Source organism: Hylaeus anthracinus, unplaced genomic scaffold (genome assembly GCF_026225885.1).
Source record: "Hylaeus anthracinus isolate JK02 unplaced genomic scaffold, UHH_iyHylAnth1.0_haploid 11982, whole genome shotgun sequence".
Lineage (NCBI taxonomy): Eukaryota > Metazoa > Arthropoda > Insecta > Hymenoptera > Colletidae > Hylaeus > Hylaeus anthracinus.
Genome location: NW_026534330.1, coordinates 11,443,348 through 11,464,435, shown reverse-complemented (window position 1 = coordinate 11,464,435; position 21,088 = coordinate 11,443,348). Strand labels below are relative to the sequence as shown.

The 21,088-nt window shown below is 40.8% G+C and overlaps 2 protein-coding genes across 8 annotated transcripts in view; one reads left to right on the top strand and one right to left on the bottom strand.

The window, feature by feature from the left end:
* Window positions 1–1,471: 1,471 nt before the first annotated feature.
* Window positions 1,472–21,088, bottom strand: part of LOC128886042 (uncharacterized) — a 107,951-nt gene continuing 88,334 nt past the window's right edge. For 3 of the 6 annotated variants that reach the window (XM_054140570.1, XM_054140566.1, XM_054140567.1), the window contains 3 exons: window positions 7,743–7,898; window positions 5,039–5,392; window positions 1,472–1,939 (listed from right to left, as the gene is read on the bottom strand). In XM_054140570.1, the coding sequence (XP_053996545.1) occupies window positions 1,809–1,939; window positions 5,039–5,392; window positions 7,743–7,788 (531 nt within the window). In that variant the 5' untranslated portion in view covers window positions 7,789–7,898 and the 3' untranslated portion in view covers window positions 1,472–1,808. Of the gene's footprint in view, window positions 1,940–5,038; window positions 5,393–7,742; window positions 7,899–8,392; window positions 8,444–19,034; window positions 19,140–21,088 lie in introns of those variants that run through there. The other 3 variants (XM_054140568.1, XM_054140571.1, XM_054140572.1) reach the window with 3 other exon arrangements.
* LOC128886028 (breast cancer type 1 susceptibility protein homolog) lies at window positions 8,625–20,362 on the top strand. Of its 2 annotated transcripts, XM_054140541.1 has the most exons (8): window positions 8,823–8,870; window positions 9,813–9,882; window positions 9,942–10,027; window positions 11,473–15,278; window positions 16,672–16,736; window positions 17,558–18,245; window positions 19,119–19,236; window positions 19,398–20,362. In XM_054140541.1, the coding sequence occupies exons 3-8, from the start codon at window positions 9,961–9,963 to the stop codon at window positions 19,607–19,609; spliced, it is 4,956 nt and encodes a 1,651-aa protein (XP_053996516.1). In that variant the 5' UTR covers window positions 8,823–8,870; window positions 9,813–9,882; window positions 9,942–9,960; the 3' UTR covers window positions 19,610–20,362. The 2 variants fall into 2 exon arrangements, with proteins under 2 accessions (XP_053996515.1, XP_053996516.1); XM_054140540.1 differs by having other exon boundaries at window positions 8,625–8,870; window positions 9,813–10,027.

Below are 21,088 nucleotides of genomic sequence, written 5' to 3'. Positions count from 1 at the left end.
TACAACCCTAGATGACCATGGCGTAATGCACCCATAAATAACTCAGCAAGTTAACCCTTCGGACCGTCACGAGATCATTTTGACTTCGTTGCGATTAAGAACCTTAATAATACGTATCTTATCGTTCTTTCGCTCCAGTTGGATCAAGCATGAAGAGTTAAATCTGAGCTACGAGTCCTGAAGTGGTAGCTTGAGCTCGACGTAACGAGTAGCGGAGTTGAGACCAGACGATTAGACTATCGCCTAGACCTATATTACTCCTAGGGTTGTGCGATAGCCTTCCAAACAATTACCACCATGGAACGAGGGATACGTTTCTGGGTTAACTGAACCCAGAGCAGCAGCAAGGATTACTCAGGGAAGCCATCAACAACAAATGTAGGTCTCGGTGGAGAAAGGAAGGTGACCAACCGCTAGAGATATCCCTGGCTATTGTTTGGCTCAACGAACACGACCACTCTTAGTTTGAACGATAGCACGACATAGTCGTTGGATACGCTTCCGTGAGTAGGATCCCTACCCTACAATCGTGGCACTCCCGTGAAAGGACCGTTGGCTCCGAGAAGAATCTAACGGGCCTGTATAATGCCTAAATGCACGAAACCCAGCCCCTGAGGCTTCAGTCCCGCTCCCCCCATGAAATATTTATCGGTTAATCGATCATCGACTCTGTGGAAGCATGACAAGGATCAACGTCGAACCGAGGTCGGGATCTTATTTAACTTGCTGAGCTACTCTTTCAAAACCCGATGTCGTCGCCATCGTGCGTCGAGGCGTCAAAAGAACAATATGGCCACTACGTCCTTTACAATAGAATTTCTTACATTGGGAAAGCTTCTTTGCATAAAAATTCATCTTCGTAGATAGCTTTCCGTGCGAGTCAAAAATAATTTGGGTTATAGAGGCATTCGCTGGTCTTTAATGAGCATGGACACCTTGGCATGGGTGTTCTTGAACCTAGAACTCTCATAATGCAGTAGGAGATCGTGGTGTACTAGTTTCAGTGGATACTCTGGGGAATCCCAAACTATTCCTCAGCCTTCCTCAAAACTTTGAGGGAGTCTTTTGAAGATTTTCCTTAGGAAAAACAACTTTGAGCGTGATACCTTGAGCACCAGTGGGAGTCATGCGTTTCTGGCTGTGAACTGACTTCGAGCACATTCGATGGAACAGAAATAGCGACTCGGAGAAACTGGAGCCAATACACGGTACCATTCTAGACATTACTGAGCCTTAAACCTTGGCTGAGTTCCACAAATTCCTATCCATCTCGAGCGGTGGTCTCAGCCTCCCAAAGTGAGCAGACGTCAACAGTAGGCATCCGTACTCTCATGGGAAACCTATTTAGCGGTTCATCCCCTACAAAGTAATCGCTTCACCGCTGGTAACTGACTTAACCAAGTCGCCATGTTTGTTCCTCCGACTGTACCGTCTCCAATCTCGCTAATTCCACTCCTGGATCCTTCCTCGACGAGTCGCAGTGCGTCGCGAGCATCGCGAATCGTGCTCCAGCGTCGGATATGTCGATATTTCGATGAACGTTTGGGCTTTCAGCTCCGGCGATGTTGTACGGTACCGTGCGAACGTTGGTAATACGTAACAGGTGGAGTCCATCGCGTAAGTGGGGTTCACGCGACAAGATTCTCGCGTCATATCGGTAGTAGCGTGTGGTTGTCGTTAATATCGAGCAACGGCCGCTGATTCCCAACGACGTTCTGCCGTTCCGACTGGCCGATGTCCTGAAAGCTCCTGTAGGAGGGCCGGCGCGGTAGTTGTTATCGCCTGGACGAACGGAAGTCTGCACTAGGCTATGCGAGTGTGACCACCCCTTCGGGCTCAGGTGACCAGCAGTTGTCCGACAGCCAGCAGCCCACCACCACGGTGATGAAACCGATCAGCAGCGCTAGGAAGATATACACCTCCGCGTTTCCTAAAGAATCTGCACGGGCGATAGGTGGTTTTTGGCTAACTTCAGCTCCCTGGATCGTGGAACGATTAATCATGCATTCGTGCGCAGAGAGATATTATAGATAGACCAGGGGAAGATGTTGGCCTGTTAATGGATATGTCCTAGCGTTAAAAAGAGAAAAAAGACTGTACCTTATTCATCTCTGTGCTTTTATTACAGTGAATGTGAAATATATGTATAATAAAGAATAGATGGTTCGATTTAAAAATTATACGTGAACAATTATTTTCACCGTGTGTATCCTATTATACTATATTTATATTTATAATCGTTCAGAGTATAATTACTGTATTTTCTGTTATAGAAGACATCCTGTATAGCTTCCCTACTATTTCTCTACTATTCAAAGTAACCCAATAAAAGTAAGGTATCACGGTTTTCTTTCTCTTTTTAGCTGCAGTACGACTCCCCTACCTATAATATCTCTATGTTCGTGCGTCGCATGCTAGGGAATCCTTGGCTAAAATTGATGGGGAAACATCGTCCAAGTGTTCCAGTGGGATTTCGTTCAGGTTGATGCGTCTTGTGCGATTTTTCTGCGTAATGTCGTGCATTCGCTGACAAAAGATGCAAGCATTCACAGATGTGATTCATTCGGTGAATGGAAGAGAGACATTGTCCAAGTGTTTGAAAGGGTTTCTGTTTCGTTTGATACTTCTTGCATGATTCTTTTGTGCATGGCCCTTTGATGAGCTGTACTCTCCTCGAGTGGAAAAAGATTATTGTCACCGTGTTTGCAGGTGGATGTCGACAGTAGGGTTTGTCGAGTATATGCTTGAAGAAAACTTCTGCTTGTTAGATGCATTGTGAGGATAACGATGCTGATATTGATATTTATTTCTGAATGCTTGAAATGGTTTTATGCGTAATGTAGAGTGGACAATGTCCCTCGTAGAGAAGTGGTGTCGTATCAAGCGTGATTATAACGAAGGATGCAAGCAGAAATAAATGTAAAGCAAGTGAAAATACGAATGATACATTTCTGAGGACGTTCTTATGAGATTTCTCTTTTCGAAGTGGCAATAAAAAGTGTATACATTCGGCAGACGTCTGCCACGTTTCGCGTTCGAGGACAGAAGGAATTCGAAGTAATGAAATACAGTATTCACCGTAGAATCTAGGATTGCACTGATCTACTCTCGAATTTGAAAGTTAAATCGGAATCTCGACGCAGAGGCTGCGCGAGCAAAGAGACGCGTCACTGTTCACTCGTTTCATGAATTTTTCACATCTTTCTTTCTATCATATTCAATTTACGGTCAAGTTGAAACTAATTCGATGCGAAAAGCTGAACCGAGGGGCTGAGCATTCGATTCAATTCCCATAGCAATTATTATTGATAAAGAAGATAAAGCGATACGACGATGTTACGTTGAAATAGTAAAACATCGGAATAGAGCTCCTTTATTCGTTCAAGTTTTTCTCATTTCGGCACCAACGCTTCTCGCAATGCCATGCAAAACTCTTTTCTTCGAAAGTAGATCATCCGCGGGGATAGTTTACGTGTCGCTTTTACAATATAAGACTCTCACTCGCAGCTGTTTCTAAAGTAAAGCCATAAACCTGGGAACTTTCCAACGCGACACGTTGTGAAACTGCTTTGGCTGTGATAGCTTGAAAATTCAACGCGAGGGAGCATTGGGAGCCCCCTCGAAAATATTCACGTGTAAAACATCGTGAATCAATAATAATCGTGAAAAATTACCCCTAGAAGTGCTTACAGGGATAAACATAGGTACATTAAATGGATATTTATTAAGAAATAAACAATGCATGCTTTCGATAGTTGGAAATATTAGGTGAACCGGAAAATAATGTCGTTTTTGCAATTTTAAATACTTGTTTATCGTTCATCAGCTCATTGATTTTTATTGATCTGGCATTGACAATTTGCACACTAGATGACAAAAGGCTATTGATAACGGAAGCGATTATACAATTAATAATTAAAAATAGAAATTTATAAAAAATTTGTTTGAATTTAATGTCAAAGAAGCGACATTACTTTCCAGTCCACCTAATAAATTGGAAAAAGCACAAATCATGCTAAATATTCAGCAACTATAAATTTTCTTACAAGATCAAGATATTCGATGTGTAATCTGATCGAACAAAGAATTGACGAGGGTTGAGAATGATTGTATTTGAGGGGAATACCCTTCTCCATGGTTACAAGCTTGTTACACAATTAAAATACCAGAGGCATTACTGCAGTGGCGACAATTAGCCCGAATTTCTATGAAATATTAACGCTCTGTCGCTGACACGCTTTTGTGGCATAATTTACTCACAACAGATTAACAAATTTAAGTGATGTGTAACCATTGGCAGGGCATTAATATATCATAACGAATCACGCAAACTGTCGCGTGAAATTACTACTTGGGTATTCCCCATGTCATCACTAACACTGGATACTTCCTCCAACCTCACAGGATCCTAAAAAACATCTCATGCAATAATCAAGCTTCTATTCTACCCATACTTCGAGTAAATATTGTTAAGTAGAAATAACTTTTTACTCAACACGTTGACTGCCGATTGGTAACTGGTACAAAATGGCAATAACTCAATGAACATGGGAAACTTGCGTGACAGTCAACGTATCAATCACCATGCCAGTGCTGAACAGCTTAACCCTTCTCACTCGAGGCCTTTTTTTCTGGTATCTACCAGCAACTCGACATGTTTCTTAGCATTGCCATGAATTCTAAGCTATCTAGATTTGAGAATAAGGTCACCTTATCCTCGTCGAGAATCATTTTATTGACACTTTAAGCTCCGAAGAAATTAAACCTAAAGAAACATTATGTATTGTAGATTTGCTGCATGAAATCTACTGGTGACTGAGAGTCACCTCTCGAGTGCAAAGGGTTATAATAAGTACACGAAATGACGTTGTAAGGTCACGTGATCGCAGAGAAGAACTAATGGCAGGAATGGGACTTCCCCGTGGCCACGTCTCCCCACGGCATTAACGATAAGACATGCACCAACATGAAAGGATGACGGACACCGACAAAGTCACGACACGGACGTCTCAAGAACGATAAGGAATTGATAATTTACCTAGAGGTCCCTTCGACTTCCAAAGTCCTTTGATAAGGGTGGGGTCGCCGCGGCGCCAGTCGCGCCACCCTCGGCCCCGACGAGCCGGTCCAGCGGACCGACCTGTGCCACCACCGGCGGCACCGCCACCGGCTCCACCGCCGGTAGTTCCTCCAGTAACACCGAGACCGACACCAACTGTACCGGCGGCGCCGATGCCAGAGCCAGAGGCACCGCCGCCAGCAGCGCCGAGGGTGCTGCTTACACCACTGCCAGCTATGCCACCGCCGGGGCCTGGGGTGCTCGGCGAGCCAGCCTGCGGCTGTCCATGGCCCCCCGCCCCGCCACCGCCCTGTGGCAACGGCAATCCCGCCGCTTTTTATTTTAATCCAAGGCAGCGTGAAAAAGCAACATACACCGATCAAATTATTATTTGGCGGACGATTCTACAGTCACGGTGAAAGATTTTGATCCCCCGAGGTCATCCCATGGATAGTTTAAAAAAAAAAAATCGAAATGTCCTCTATCATTTTGCAATGCGTCGCTTCGTTACCGAGATATGAGCAGGTAAAGTTTTCAGGTGTGATCCTTGGCGCGCGCCATTTTGTATAGCGCGGAGCTGCGATGAAGCCCCTGCGCGGGTGTTTATGCGTGGAAGAAACTTTACGTTAGTATAACTCGGTAACGAGGGGTCCGATTGGAAAGTGGTAAAGGAATTTTTGATTTGTGTTGGTATGAAGAATTGATGTGTAAGTAAATTTCACACATCTGGTACAATTTGTGTGATAATAGAATGTATATTGGAGACCTTGAGTGGGCAGAATCTTCGTCCCTAACTATAGTATATTTCGTGATCTTCAGTTTCGTGGTATATTGTGACATCATAGAGCAACAAGGGCTGAGGTTAAAAGGGGTCGATGATGAATGTTTATACAATTAACGATTTGGTACTGCGTATTTTGATTTTTGGATTCAAAATCACTAACAATTGTTTCACTTTTTGCCTTAACTACTAATATAATCCAAACGAATTGTTTAACAATTTTTAAAAATCTTCAAGTAACTTTGTAACACAGTCACCGCGTATCCTTAAGTGTATACACGTTTCTCGGTCTTGCTGGCGAGGAACACAATTTATGGATGGGACAGTGCTTCTTTAGTCACTGCAAAAGCAGTTGATTTATTTCTGGTAAACTTATTCGATCAAGAAAAATTACTTTTCGAGCGTACTTTAAATTTCTCTACGAAAGGAATATTATACTCGATTTATTTTGCTAATCAACGCGATTTGTGAATAAATTTACCGGATTTTAAATCTTTCAGTGCCAGTTTATTTGCATGCGGAGCCGCTAATAAGATAAAAAACTATTTTGCAGTGTTATAGATATGAAATTAATTTCACCCGAAACTTTGCACATGTCACTGAAATTTTCACAGCACCTTTAATGTTACCTGTTGGTGGTCACACAAAAGCATTAATTTTATGATACCAGAATGGTATATAATGGAGAAAGAAAACTGAGTCTGTAACACCTGGCATTTCTCTACTGAATTTCGTAATAAATCCAACATAATTTCACGATAAAAATAAAATTCTCAAGCTCTGCTATTGACAAATTAATAGCATCACAGACAAGAGTGTTATCGCGTAATTCATTCAATTTATTTGGATAATGTAACAAAAGCAAATTAAAACCAAACAAGTGCTTTCCTTATTTTTAATTTGAATACTTCAAGCAATTATTTTCTATTATGAACAATTTCAATTTCATTTTTCCCCTGAATTTAGCTTATAAATTTTTACTGTTACTACAGTTTCTGAAAGGCTGCGACTTTCTTATTGCGTGGTCGAAGCGAGACCAGTATACGCAATTGATCCCAGAGGAACAAACTTTGACTTCTATGGGGCTGACTTAATGAAATTTTTTTTTTCTTAAGTGAAAACTCCTCCCAAGTAGAATACTTTATGGAGCGTGGTATATTCCAAAGGAAATGTATTTTTGGTATTACTTGAAAAATAAATTACTGAAATTGGTGCTCGAAGTGAACGAGAAATTCATTCGTAATCGACTAGGAGCGGTTTTGATACTCTATCGCACGAGAAGGAAAGCAATCAATGCGAGCAAAGTGTTACATTTAACCAAATATCTATCGTAAAAATTAATTACAAAAAATTAAAAAAATGATTAGTAGACAGAAATAAATCGGAAACAAATTAAGTAAATATTACGAAATTAGACTTGAATAGTAATATAAATAAAGAAATAAAAAATTGAGGAAAATAATGTAGATACAGATAATACAATATTATGGTACATACAGGGTGAAGCACTTAAAACAAGCCATCGAAGTAACCTCTTTACTTTTGGAGACAGAAAAATATGCTTCAAGCAGACCTTGTTTCTATTTATTATTTAATGTTCAAATCAAATTTATTAAAAAAGCTTTATTATAGCCGCCTGAAATATTTTTTGGAAAGTAAAGAGGTTACCATTAACGTAAATACAGCATGATTGCTAATGGGTGCTAATATGTCTTCCGCACCTAAGGTAAATTAACGATTGTACTAATTAAAATAATTGGAATAAAGGAAAACGAGGGCCCTTTTTGGTTCACCTCGGGAAGACATAAGTCAATTCGGACTGATATTTGTTTTGTGGCGTTTTAAGCATGATGTTTCAATTTTTGAACGGATGGTAGTAAACTTAAATCGAAGAAAACTTACCGCATAAGGAGAGGAGTAAAATACTAGCAAGGAAGATCCACCCCATAACGTCAACAACAGGTCGTTTCGGCGAGGGTCATGTTCTGCCGCACTATCGTCCCTTCTGTCTGCTGGTTGTGCTCGATGGCGACGATTTAATCATTAGTATGGAAATTCCTGTAATGCAGAAACGCCCGCGTCAGTGAACTCGATCGATTGCAAATCAGATTAATTAATAGCTACGGAGGAGAATCAACGCTTCTGATGGTTGAACAAAACCCAATTATCTTTGAAAAGTTACACAAAATTAATAAGCAAATAACTTCAATTTTCAAAGTTCTATAAATAGTTCGCTGATTTTTAAATCGTGCTTAAATGGTTTATAATATTTTATGAATAATTAAGTAATTTATATTCACATTATACACAACTTAAATTATAACTAGTTTCTACATGAATTTAAATTTGTAATGTAGTATCATTTAGAATTTAGATCAATGTTTCTCAGACTTTAATTTCTCAAATTTTTATTCGAAAACAAAGTAAAGAATGTTTTAATAGTATTCAATAGAAGAAATTAGTATATTATTAAATCGTATTAAATAAATTCCAAAAGGGGATCATATTTATCTTTCTGATGAAAATGTTTAAAATGAAACACATGAAACTACTTGATCATCATGTTTTGAAAACTGAAATACACATTTGTTAGAATCAGAGTAATATTATTTCTGTTATTTACTGACTACACTACACCAATAATTCCAAACGGTCTGTAGAGAGTCAAAGTCTGGGAAGCACTGGTGTAAATGATTGGAATGAAAGAATCTCTTTGATTGAAATACGTAGGATCGATCGATCGCAACGCCACCCGGTCGAGCGGCTGAATCAGTAACTGTCAGTAACCTTCTGTACTCGCATCGTGACAACTGTTGTCAACTATGTTTGTTTAATAGCCATGGCCAGATATTAGCGCGAAAGTGAATTATAGTCGCAATAGTGTTGTATTAATAGTGCAAATGTGACAAATATTCATGATGTGAAGTTCCTAGGATATCAAACAAGAATAATGGAACAAGTTTTCGCAACTGCTAGTAAACTGTCAGAAGTAATACTGGAAATGCAGAAATGCTTACAATGTACAATTTGGTGAGTTTAAGACTTGTCTATCATAACTTATGACGTACATCGGTAGAACGTAAATTTAGATATTATTCATTACGCATTATGATATTAGATGACAACGCATAGCGGTTTTGCGATTATCGTCGTAAGATAGGTTATGTTTCATTCTGTTTACTTTCATGTTTTGAACATTTTTGAGTGAATGTATGATGAAATAATTGTATCAATTTGTGTAATTGATTGTATGAATTGTTTCCTTAGATTTGGCTCTAAATTACACATTATTATGCTTTAAATTTTATGGTATTATGAATTAGTGTTTGAGTATGCTATTTAACTATATATATTATCATTTGCATTTGATTTATGTAATAGTTCATGGTCTTTCCTTATCATCTGTATTTGTAGCATGCATATTATTTCCATGCATGTAGTAATAATAATTACTACATGCGAATGAAATCCATAGCATAGATAATATTCCTATATCTAACATTTTTACTTCTGTTAGATATTTTGTTAGAATAACAGTAATGTCTTATCGCTAATACAAAGTATTAAAATCATTTAACTTAAGTACTGTTATCAAAGATACTTCAAAATTTATTAACAATTTTGTTGCTATAAGAAAACAAGCCTTGTTCGCCTCTGGGATTATACTTGTAGCAGTTACGCCAGAATGATTAAAAACAGATGGATCACAAGAAATATTACTTATCAATAAATAATAGTATAATATATAAAAGGCGTTTATTCTTCCCCATATTTATTTCAAATAAATTACTATGTATATCTAATATTATTTGATTACATTGCAAATTACACGAAACTCTCTTGTAATATTATTGAATTTTCTTTTGCTTGTTTTATGAATTGTATTGTCAATACTACCGATTCTTCTTCGACAATATTTATTGTTTGTAATCGAAAAAAAAAAATAATTTTTATAATCTATTTATGTTTCAGTTTGTGCACTATATCCGAGCCTATGAAAACTCGTTGCGGACACCGATTTTGTCACAAATGCATCCAAAAGGTATCGGAAAGTAAAAATGCATGCTGTCCACTGTGTAACACTAATCTTCCGCGGCGCAGTATTTCCAAGGACGAGGCCATGGAATTATACATCGATAAATTGGAAAAATTGAAAGAAGCTATTCAAATGGACTCGGGTATCGACAGTGAGTACCATCGATTCCTATTATTTAAACACAATACAAACCGAGATACGAAATATAAAGCATAATTTTTTACGAAAAAAAAATTAAAAATTAAATATTCATTTAAAGGTCGAACTAAAAAATTATTGAAGATATTTTTGATTATTCATTAAAATTAGCACAGTTGTAGTATGACCCATGTACCGAGTCATCGATCGGAATTATATGAAATAAATTATTTCTTTTAATTAGTAGTTTACGTACAGTAGACAGTAAGCATTATTCCTGAGGAAGGAAAGTGATCTTAAGCAACCAGAATTTTGTTCAACTGTTTGGTTAACGGATAGTCCACTCTGATTTTTAAATAAAAAAAATGTTTAAGCCACTCAATTTTTTTCAAGCTGCTATTTGAAAAAAAAAATAACTTCAAACATGTTTCCGGAGTGACTCTTTATTTTGTATTCTATACGTGCGATAACGATAAAATTTCAAACGTGCACGACTCACAACAGCTTCTCGCGTTTTACAATCACACACACACAATATCTATGCGTACTCGATACACGTACGCGTGAAAATAAATATCATAGCCTCGGTGATGTTCTTCGTTCGTTGTTAAAAAAAACAAGAAGCTTAAATTACGGCGCTGTACCCGACACGATATCATGTTCGCTGAGGTCAGCTATCCGTTCTTCAGAGCACAGTGAGCTCTTAAAAAATTTATGTCGGTGTGTTGTTTGGGATCACGCTGCCTCCTACAGGTATCCAAAACTTCAACGTTTTACGAGGTCTCGACGTTCACGTGTGTCGTTTCCGCGGTTGAAATTCTTTCGTTGGATATTTAACAAGTCCTTCGTTTTAAATTTTAAACATTTAGGAATGCTCAAGCTTCGAACACCCGGTATTATCATCACGGAAATCTCCGTTGCGCTCAGTGACAGCACAAAATAAATTATTTGATCAGTGAGGCTCTGTGATGTTGTTTTTTAATAACAAAATCAGTCGGTAGATGCTTAATTTTCCAGTTTCAATTGCAATCATGTGTGCCTTCGTTCAAAATAAAATCAGATATATTCTATATGTGTTTGGAATACTCTCCATAATTGAAATATTTAATTTTTTATTTTGAATTGGTTACTACTCTTACTTAGTACCAAGTTACTCCTTGATCTTTCAGGTTTAATTATAATCATGTTATAATTCACAATTATAATTCATCTAAAATATGAAGATCAGATATGATTCACATAATTTATAAAACCTTTTATGATAACCTTTTATGATAAAAATATTTATATTGTCCCTTTTGATACATGAATGTATCCAATATTCACTTAAAATTGCCTTCACAGCATTCCAAACGACGGCTGCTCACTCCAACCCCATTTTCCACCCTATCTACCCTCAAAACAAATTCCCCAGACCCAATTATCGCCACTTCCAGCAATGCAATATGCGTGTTCTAGTATCATTGGACACCTCAAAGCCCAGGAACACGCGTGAGAGCTGCTCATCGGACGGCACGGAGTACCACAGATTAGAAAAGGACGAAACCATTGGGCCAAGCTGTTCGCACGTGAACGCGACACCATCCAAGAAATTACGCGGTCCTCGGTCGAAAAATGTCACACAGGCGCATAAGAAGATATCCACGCGCGGCAAGAGTAAAAGGGAGAGCGTCTCGGGCAGCGACATAACGCGATATCTGAACAAGTACGCTCTGTCTGGCATCGAGCTCCTGCCACCTGACGAATCTAGTTGCCAAGGCGATAACTCGATGGATAGCAAGGTACAGTGTTGGCTGGAAACTTTACCAAAGAACGAAGCGTTGGAGGATCCGAACAAAACCGCGCCGATGGAGCCCTCTGCATTCAATCTTGACGAGACTACGGCGTTCTCTGTTTCTCAGGCTTACGAGAACGTCACGGGTGATATAAACCAAGCTACCACAAGCAAAGTATATCCTAGGAGCGATAACGACGAGATACTTGGGTGTCGTTCCCCGGGAAAACGATTATCGATAGAATCGTTGCACGACGAGAATCAACAGACGGAGATGATCGAAGTCACTCGTGGATCATCACAAGCAGGCTCCAAATTAAGCAAGTCTAAAGATCGCCAAGTGGATTTGGACACGAAGAACCAAAGGCCGGGTGCGTCCAGCACGATGAAATCTGCTGACAATAACGAGAGGTCCACCGACGTTCTCAGAACGTCACCCTGCAACATGCTTCCCACTATGAAACAGAACTGGTCCTCCGTCGCTAAATTCGGCAAGGAACTCCGGGCCAAGAAGAAGAAAAAAAGATCTCTGAACGTGAGCGTGGAGAACACGAGAACCAGGCGGTCTCTCAGCGAAATTGAAAAGGAGGAAGTCGAGTCGGGAGCGATTAAGGCCACCGGAGACAAAAAAAGGAAAAACAGAGCTAATCCATCGGAAAGCATCGCGAATGACCGTGTTGAAGAGACACTGCCAAATATCCAGAGCGACAAGGAGCAGATCCTGGAACGAAATCTCGAGGAGACACCTGTGAAAGGGAAACGAGACGGATCGTTGTCTGAAAGAACTCCCACGAAGCAGTCCATCGAGGAGCAGCTAAGTTATAGTCAGATGAAGGACATTGACGCCATCATCGGCTTCTCCAGGACTAACAAAGTCGAAATCCTGCTGGATAACGACGAGAGGAGCGAAGAGGCTCTGCCTCTGAAGAAAAGGAACCTCTCATACAGAACACCCACTCGAGATCGATTCGAGAGGTCTTCGGAAGCGACTCCAACGAAAAGAGCAAACGAAGGGTCTTCTGGTAAGGCTAACGCTAAATCGACCTCGTCCAGCCCGGATTTGTTGTGCGGGAGTAGCTTCGCGTTGGGAGAGGAGCTAATCGAGCAAACACCTAATCGCAGCAGGTTGTCCTTGAAGCGAGCCACCAATCCCAAGACGAACGAATCCCCCAAGTTTAACGACGCTTCACGACTGATCACGGTAAAACGTGACTTGAACCATGACTTGAACCATGAAATGGACCAGGACTCGAAGGACTCTGCTGGCGAGAACAAGACTAGATTAACCTTCGAAGTTAAAGCTAAATCGGATGGTGGTAATCGACAGGAGAAGAGAGGCTTCCTAGATCAGAGGTCTGTTGACTCCAGGTGTTCCACGAGTTCCAACGAAAACAGAAGCAACAAGGAAGGCGAGCGGAGCAAACGTTTCGTCGCGTTCAAGAAGCTGGGCAAAGTTTTCAAACATCGTAAAAAGCCCGCCACTTTCTTGTACCTGGGCTCGACCAGACCTAAACCATCGCAGAGTCGCGGTTATTCGGATGTTAGGCAAGAAATAAGCGACACGCCAGAGTTGCAAGTCTTGAGCACTACGAACTTTATTTCTGGAAACAAGTTTGGGAATGATACGCGAGTTACGGTTAACGAGGCACCTCAGAATGAAGAAAAAAGCAAGACAACAGATGTTAGAGAAAAACCGGAGGTGTTGGAAGTACCAAAGGAATCTTGTAAGTCTGTCAAACCTGGAGCATCAACGGATGCAGTGCGACCTACTCAACGTATTAATGTATATAATGACGCTCCTATAGCAACCACTTCAGCCATCAGCGAAAGTCAGTTTCTAGAATCGAACGACGTGCTCTTCGTGTCTATAGACGACGAAGATAAATCTAGTTATCCAAAACCCCCCGTTCCTACGACAACCGCGCCTAAAAACCCCATAAAACTGCTGTCACCCGAGAAGGACTCCCAGCTCAAGTTCCTCACCTTAACACCGTCCTCGGCAGAGAGTCTGAGAATCGCAAAGGGCAAACTGGACGCTATCAAAGACACCAAGTTGAAAAAGAGCATCTCCGTAAAGGGTGCCCATTCCAGGGCCCTCATACGCAGATCCCAGCAAGCCTTTGAAACTTCGAAGCCCGATTTGCCTTCCACGCCCGATAGGAAGAGGAAGAGGTCCGGTAATCGCGATCAACTCGCACCAACCAAGAGGAAATCGATGGATAAAGATTCCCTGCAAGACAGCGACTCCTCTTCCTCAAAAAGTTTCTCCTCCCAAACAACTTACAAAATCTCCACGAAGGGAATTGTGGCAAACAAAAAGAATCCTTCAGCGAAGAATACAGCGTCTAGTTCCGCTAAAAATATGGAGACAGTGCTGCTGCTGAGTTCTGACTCGGACACTGATTGCAAAGGGGTGAAAGGGAAGGAGGAAAACAGGATCTTCAGAAGGATCATGCCATTGGCCAGTTCGGACACGGACTCCCCCGAGTTTGGATGCTTGAACGCCGCAGACGACGCTAACGATCAGGTCGCGGCGTCTCCGACGTCCAAGCGGAAACGAGCGCCGTCGCCAGACTCCGAGTGCGACGCGGAGGTGGACGTGATCGTGCGTAATTGGTCCAGCGCCGTGAATCAGGACAGGAGTGTAAAGAAAGGGAAAGTGGAACAAACACGCGATCCGTACGCTTTCACGTCTAGCGATGAGAACAAAGACTCCCTGAAATCGCATTCTTCCATGGAAATTCCCAAGGCGGTTTACAAGGTCTCTCACATGCAGTACAGGCAGCCTTCTGTGATCAACATAAGGTCTAGCTCGGACCGTTCGAGCTTTGGCGCTGAGAAACAAGGACCTCCTTTGAACAAGGATGGTTTTGAGTCTAACGATTCTCCGGACTTTGGCTCTACAGTGGACAGAATCAGGGACATACAGAAGAGTCTGACGTATACCAAGGATTTCAACGAGCAGGACAACTTCGACGAAGTTATGGCCAACGTCGACACGGACGCGTTGATCGATGTTTATTCGGAAAGCAAACAACACGGGAAATCGTCGGTTCTCAGGTCGTCGATCAAGGACGACGCCACTTCTCATAAATTCAGCGGTTCCGACAAAGAGAACAAATACAAAGACATCGACCAGTTGTGCGAAAGTTTCAGCGACAGTGACAAAACTCTGATCCCGGAATACGTGAACGTCGATCGGAGTTCGAAGAGGATTTCATTGCAGGGTGACGAATCGCAGGGGAGGAAAAACATATGGAACGCGTTGGCGAATAATCCAATGTCCTGCGACAATGATAAAGCGAACGGAGACATGGACGGGAATACGACGTCGAAGGAAACGTGCTACGAGCAAGATTCTCTTATGGACATCACACAACATTATTTGCAAATTAAGCAATTCGAGGAGGATCTGTTCGGAAAATCCGCGAGCTCTAATGGAGTGGCTGATAAGAAGAGGGAGAACGCTGGGGAACGAACACCAGGGAAGGTAAGGAATGCAGCCGTAAGGTGCTTCAGTCTGATTAAAACGGTTAGGAGGTCTTTTGCTTGCGCTGATTTCGTGTGCAGGTTATTTGAATTCGTTGATGAAGGTCCAATTTGGAATATACACCGCTGGGCATAAGTATGTGGACTCCATTAATGAATATCATCTTGCCATAAACGTTCTTCAGACGGTGGATATTTTTCTCGAATTTATAGTTTCTCTATTATTCTTGCTATACCACTCAAAACTTAAATATTGTACGATGTAGTATCATTAAATGTTAATAAATATACATTTAAAATAGAATGCATAAGTAACAAATTTTATAGTAATAATTTACGGTGTATTATTCATTCAAGATAGAAAGTGTTCACATACTTATGGACAAGGGTTTATATAATCAGCCATGTACGAAGATTTCATCTTGGTTGAAAATGGATTCTATGGGAAAATTCCACTGTTCTTCAGCTCGAACAAAAAGTCGTCTGGTCGAACTTCAAGCCGCGCGCGTATTGAAGTCTAGAAAATTTCAAGGTCTGTAATGCTCCCAGAAATTTTTGATTTAATGCTCGATATCCCCTTCTTTTAGTAGATGGGTAGAGCTTTGACTTTCAGTCTTTGTGCGGAATCACTGCTACCCACATGACATTACACTTGGCAAAGTATCGACTACTGCGGTCGCTTCTAGTCTGTGATTCGCAGTTTCGGGTCGGATACGAGCTATTCATGCGAACATCGTGCGGTAGTTTCTAAATCGTCGGCTCTATCTAAGCAATAACCACGTCCAGTGTAGCCTAACTTCGACGAGGAACTTCCTCTTGCATCGTTCTCGTTGTATTTATATTATAATATACAGTATTATGTTATAAACTTTTTCAATCGCATTACAGGCGAGGCCAAGTAGCCTCTGTCAATAAAAAAAACTTTCCCAAGTTCTTCATTATTTTATGAGAAATTATATCTGCTATTTACTGTGCAATTTCATTTGGTAAACTTGAAGTGTCCTCGACGCAAAAATGCCAACACGAAATGTCTTCTTGAAAACAAACAGCTTCAGCTTGGAACATCTATTTCCGTCTCCAAAACAAAGAGAGTCCTCCAGCTGACCTTTTGTATGACCTTGAAATTTTCTTGACGTCCGAACCTAGTATCTAGTATCTTTTTCCATAAAATTCTGACCATTAACCTCCAAATGATCAATTTCGTTCAATTAATTCACCCCAAATATATTCCACAATAAATTCAATAAAAACTTCCCGTTTCCCAACGACTTCCCTGACGCGCATTTACCATCCAACCCTCATAGCATTTATTGTTCGACACTGCAATCTACTTATGAGGTAAACAAGACTCCTTGTTCGCCATTATAAAAGACACTCTACTCTGAAATATCCAGGGCGGCGAACACTCGGGCGAGGAAGACGACATTGTCGAGAACACTCCTGAAGTGAAGGCGAAAAGGTAAGTAACGCAAGAAAGTTTTCTCATTTCTTCGCACCACCTACGTCATTCTCGAGCGTAGCGTAATTATCCATTCAATTCACGAGATTGCACGCGAGCGTGGACACGTATTCCGCGTTACGCTAACTGCCGTGCAGGGTGTCCCATTTCAATTAGTTTCCCTCGAATAACCATCAATGGAACCGACACATATTTCGGACATAGTAACGTAAATTCAACCGCAGTAAACGAATAGCTTTTTTAATTGACAGATGTGTAAGAGAGATATAAAAGTCATCATTTTTTTCTCTTTGGAGTAATTACACGTGAAATGTATGATATCGTGGAGAAATCACAATTAAGTTGATAGTATTTCATAGATTAACGGGTTATAACGAATTTAATTCATTGAAGATTTTTCTAATCCTCAACTTCCTCAGTTATACTCAACTCCATCCAACTTCCTGTAATTACAAGTCCATATATTTTCATAATAATATATTCTCACCAACGCAGTGATATAAAGGAATCAAATACATATGCTGACCTTCAAATTCCCTCAAATAATAAAAATCCATACAAAATTGCAACCCACCAAAGAAGAAACTCTTTCCTTAAACGCATCAATCTCGAAGAGTACTAATGAAGAGTTCAGAGCTCCAACACGAAGAACCATCCCCTCCTCTCCCGCAGTTGCAGCGCAAATTTTGCTTACACCTCGTGCTAAATCCCATCGCAAATCCCCCTAATGCCTCACCTCGTCGGAATTAACGCTTTCCTCCCGCCGTCTACCATCCTACAAAAGACACACGCTTGCTCATGATTCTTAACAACGCTTGCAGCGTCCAAGAGACTAGCTCGTCGACGAAGGGTAGTTCACTGGCGTCTTCGCTGTCAAGAAAAGAAGCCAAACAATTCAAGACCCCGTCATCAGTCGCCGAAAGAAGTTCCAGCGATGCCACGCCACTCTGCAAAAGGAGGATTCCACTTTACGAGAGCACACCGAAAGCACAGATCACTCCGAAGAACAAATTCCAACAGAAACTATGTAATAAGGAACCAAAGCCTGCCACGAGTACTTTCAACGACAAATACACGAGGAACGTGTCGAGCAACAACATGCAAAGCCTCTCCAGACAAAAGTTGTGCTTCGTTTGCAGTGGTCTGGAATCATCTCGGATCGAGCTCGTGCGGAAACTCGCGAGCATGGTGAACGCGCGATACGTGACTCAATTCAACCCCGATGTGACCCACGTTATCGTGAAAACGAACAAGGAAAACAACGGGGCGAACAAGACCCTCAAGTACTTGCAAGGAATCGCTCACAGGAAGTGGATAGTCGGGGACCAGTGGGTGGTCCACTCGCTCAACGAGAAGAAATTAATAAACGAGGAGCGCTACGAAGCGGTGGACAACGGAACGCTCGAGGCAGGTCCTCGAAAATCGCGTTTAAGGGAGAAGGATTTGTTCGAGGGGTTCGTCTTTCTGTGCATCGGTCCGTATTCAGACGTCTCCGTCGAGCAATATCAGGTAGAGTTTAAGAATATTTTTCCGCCATTTCGGAAGACGAAACGGTTCTTTTGTGGAGTGCAAGGTTTTGGGCTGGTCCATTGAGCACTTAATATCTTCTGTTCGACTGGCGCTACAGAAGAAATGTATTGGCAAAGACGGATGAAGTCTGAGGAGCGACAAGTTTAAATTGTATTATTCGTTTAATCGTGATTTGGAAGCTACAACAGTAGTGCCAGTTTCTTTATGTAATTCTTGTCAATATGTATTCTTTTGTTACTTTGGCTTAATGGAAAATATTAAGGTTCCTGTTTTAAGTAAATTACGTTTTATCTCGAATTGTAGCAGGTGAAATGTCTGTTTTCGCGAAGAAATACTTCACAATTAACCTGATAAGCTAAACCTGATCTTTCGTAGGTTTTAATGAATTTAATTAAATGTATTATTCAACAGAATTAAGTCTTTTCCTCGAAGGCTTTTCTAATCCTCACCTTCCTCGGTCATTATTCCTGAGTTCTTTCAACTTCTCCAGCATGGAACACAAGACCATGCTGTAAAGATGGGTGGGAATCTTTTTATTAACCAAAGTGAACTGTTTCTACCTCAAGGGAAAAAGAAACGTTGAAGTTAAATCTGCCGCGAAGAAATTCGCGGAAAGCAAATGGTACCTATTATTTACTCACGCGTGTGTGCGTTACAGATCTATTCCCAAGCAGACATTTCGCATGTTACAAGCCAAAAAGTCGGCCAGTCTCTAATGAAACTCTGCTCCCCGTATGTATTACCAGTCCAAGGAAAGCATTTATTTACGTTTTCCTACTATCCAATCTTGCTATGCTATTTACAGTTGAATCCTTGCCAAGTTCCGCGGTTTAAGAATACGTTCTCTTTCAGGAGTTGCTACGTGCTACTGGTGCCACTGTGGTCAGGTCGTTGGATGCCCTAGCCGCTGAAAAGAGGAAGCTGAAAATCATAGTGATCCAAGCTGACGTTTACAGCTATGAAATTATCGGTGAGCTTATTATTTCTGCCACCGTTATTCTCGGCGAATTCTCGAATGATTATCCTTATTTGAATTTGGATAAACATCTGCAGACTTAAGTTATACCTAAGAAAAATTATATACAATGTTTTAAAGCAATGATAAATATAATCATCAATTTGGTTTATTAGAATGGTACAAGAAGGCTCGTGCTGTGCCAGTCGTCCACGAGTGGGTAGTGGAATGTATTAGTCAGTACAAACTGATATCGCTGTATCCTTATATGCAAGAGTTGAGTCAACAAGATGTTCTAGCCCTTGGTTATCCAGAGTTTCTCGTCGAAGTTGACCCTGACACGCAGTCCGACGCTGAGGACGAAAGCACACATGAGACGACGACGTAACTTGCTCCTTCAACGTAATTATAAGCCAATAATTTATTTTTTTTTTTATATACTCCTTACTAAATTCTCAGTTTTCTCGTGGATTACATTGATCAACGGACCAAATGTATTTATAATTTAATTCAGAATATGTACGTCTGTCTCGTTTCGTGTTTATTTAACTTTCGTAACAGAGAGTATATTTGTTACTGCAGAGAATATTTTTTTATATAATCTGAATGAAATATTTGTACATACATACATGTTTATTTCTCTAGATTTAATATCGTTTACACGTTCTTCGTAAACGCTGATTCCTGCAGAGTGACTTATGTGATTTGGGTCGTGTAGATACATTGTGTGATCACGATGAGTGAGAACGATTATTTTGTAGATTTAGACATTGATAAGATTCGTTTGTTTCCTACACGGCCCGCAAGTTTTGAAGACAATCGATCACTTTGTTAGAATCACCTTGTACACACAAGGCCTACTGTAATTCCTGTCACGACTGAGGAAGATAATTATACAAAAAAAGGCTCTGAAAGTATTAATTTCAAATTTTATAGTTTCTTTTCTCCAGTTTATGAGCATGGATCGAATTACAAAAGTCGCGATCTTGTAATGGATTGTGAGCCTACAGCTGTCTTCGAAACCCAATTTTTCTTTCTTATACTAACGAAGCACGGCATTCCGGTATCCGGTTCGAAACTTTCTTTATCAATTTTCAATTAATCTGCAAATAGGGGAGCCCAATTTTCAGTCGCGCCGTGAATTACGCAGTTTGGTATTTCATTCCATCTCGTTTCGAGAGTGCAGCCTGGATTACCATTTGAATTTTTTAATTGCAATAAACACGTGGAACGCGGCGAGATACGGTATGTAGGACGAGAAAGTACTTACACCGTGCAATATCATCATCATGGGTGGGATCAGAGGCTGCGTGTGCAGGGTACATTCAGGACGCTCACGTATTCACCGAGACACACGAACAATATTGATTTGCCCGGGACCACCTGTAGCCAACTCTCGTTCCCCCCTCGCGCGCCATACACCAACGGTTATGAATCTCTTCCAATTGCGAGCAAGTGAGGAGAAATAATCACTGTCTAGCCTTCCGCGTATTCCAAAAGTGCCTTTACCTGCGCGACGCGTAATCTTAAGTACAAGTTATCAGTCCGTTACACTTGTTATAGTCTCGACGCTTCCTTAGAATGTTTAAGATTGTTTAACGAGGCGCTCGAACGCATACGGAAGTTTGTTACGTTACTCGAGCAAGTGGTAATTATTTTCTGTAAATCTGTGTAATAAAACATTTGTAAAGAAGTAACTCTTGAGTTCCTCGACCTTTCATCCAGGAACCTTGACCTCGCACATCTTGAATTTATGTTGTAATTCATTATTAATATTTATATTGTTAATCATGGACCATCTTTGAGTGGTCGTCGATTTCGCGTGACAGTAAAAATCTTAGTCGATGAATATGAGACGTCGTCACGC

What these genes read in the sequence shown, in the direction of transcription:
- LOC128886028 (XM_054140540.1), top strand. Translation starts at nt 8,791, where the DNA reads ATGGAACAAGTTTTCGCAACTGCTAGTAAACTGTCAGAAGTAATACTG. An exon ending in TGCTTACAATGTACAATTTG is followed by an intron (nt 8,871 to 9,812) that starts GTGAGTTTAAGA and finishes TTTATGTTTCAG; the next exon opens with TTTGTGCACTATATCCGAGC. An exon ending in AATGGACTCGGGTATCGACA is followed by an intron (nt 10,028 to 11,472) that starts GTGAGTACCATC and finishes TGCGTGTTCTAG; the next exon opens with TATCATTGGACACCTCAAAG.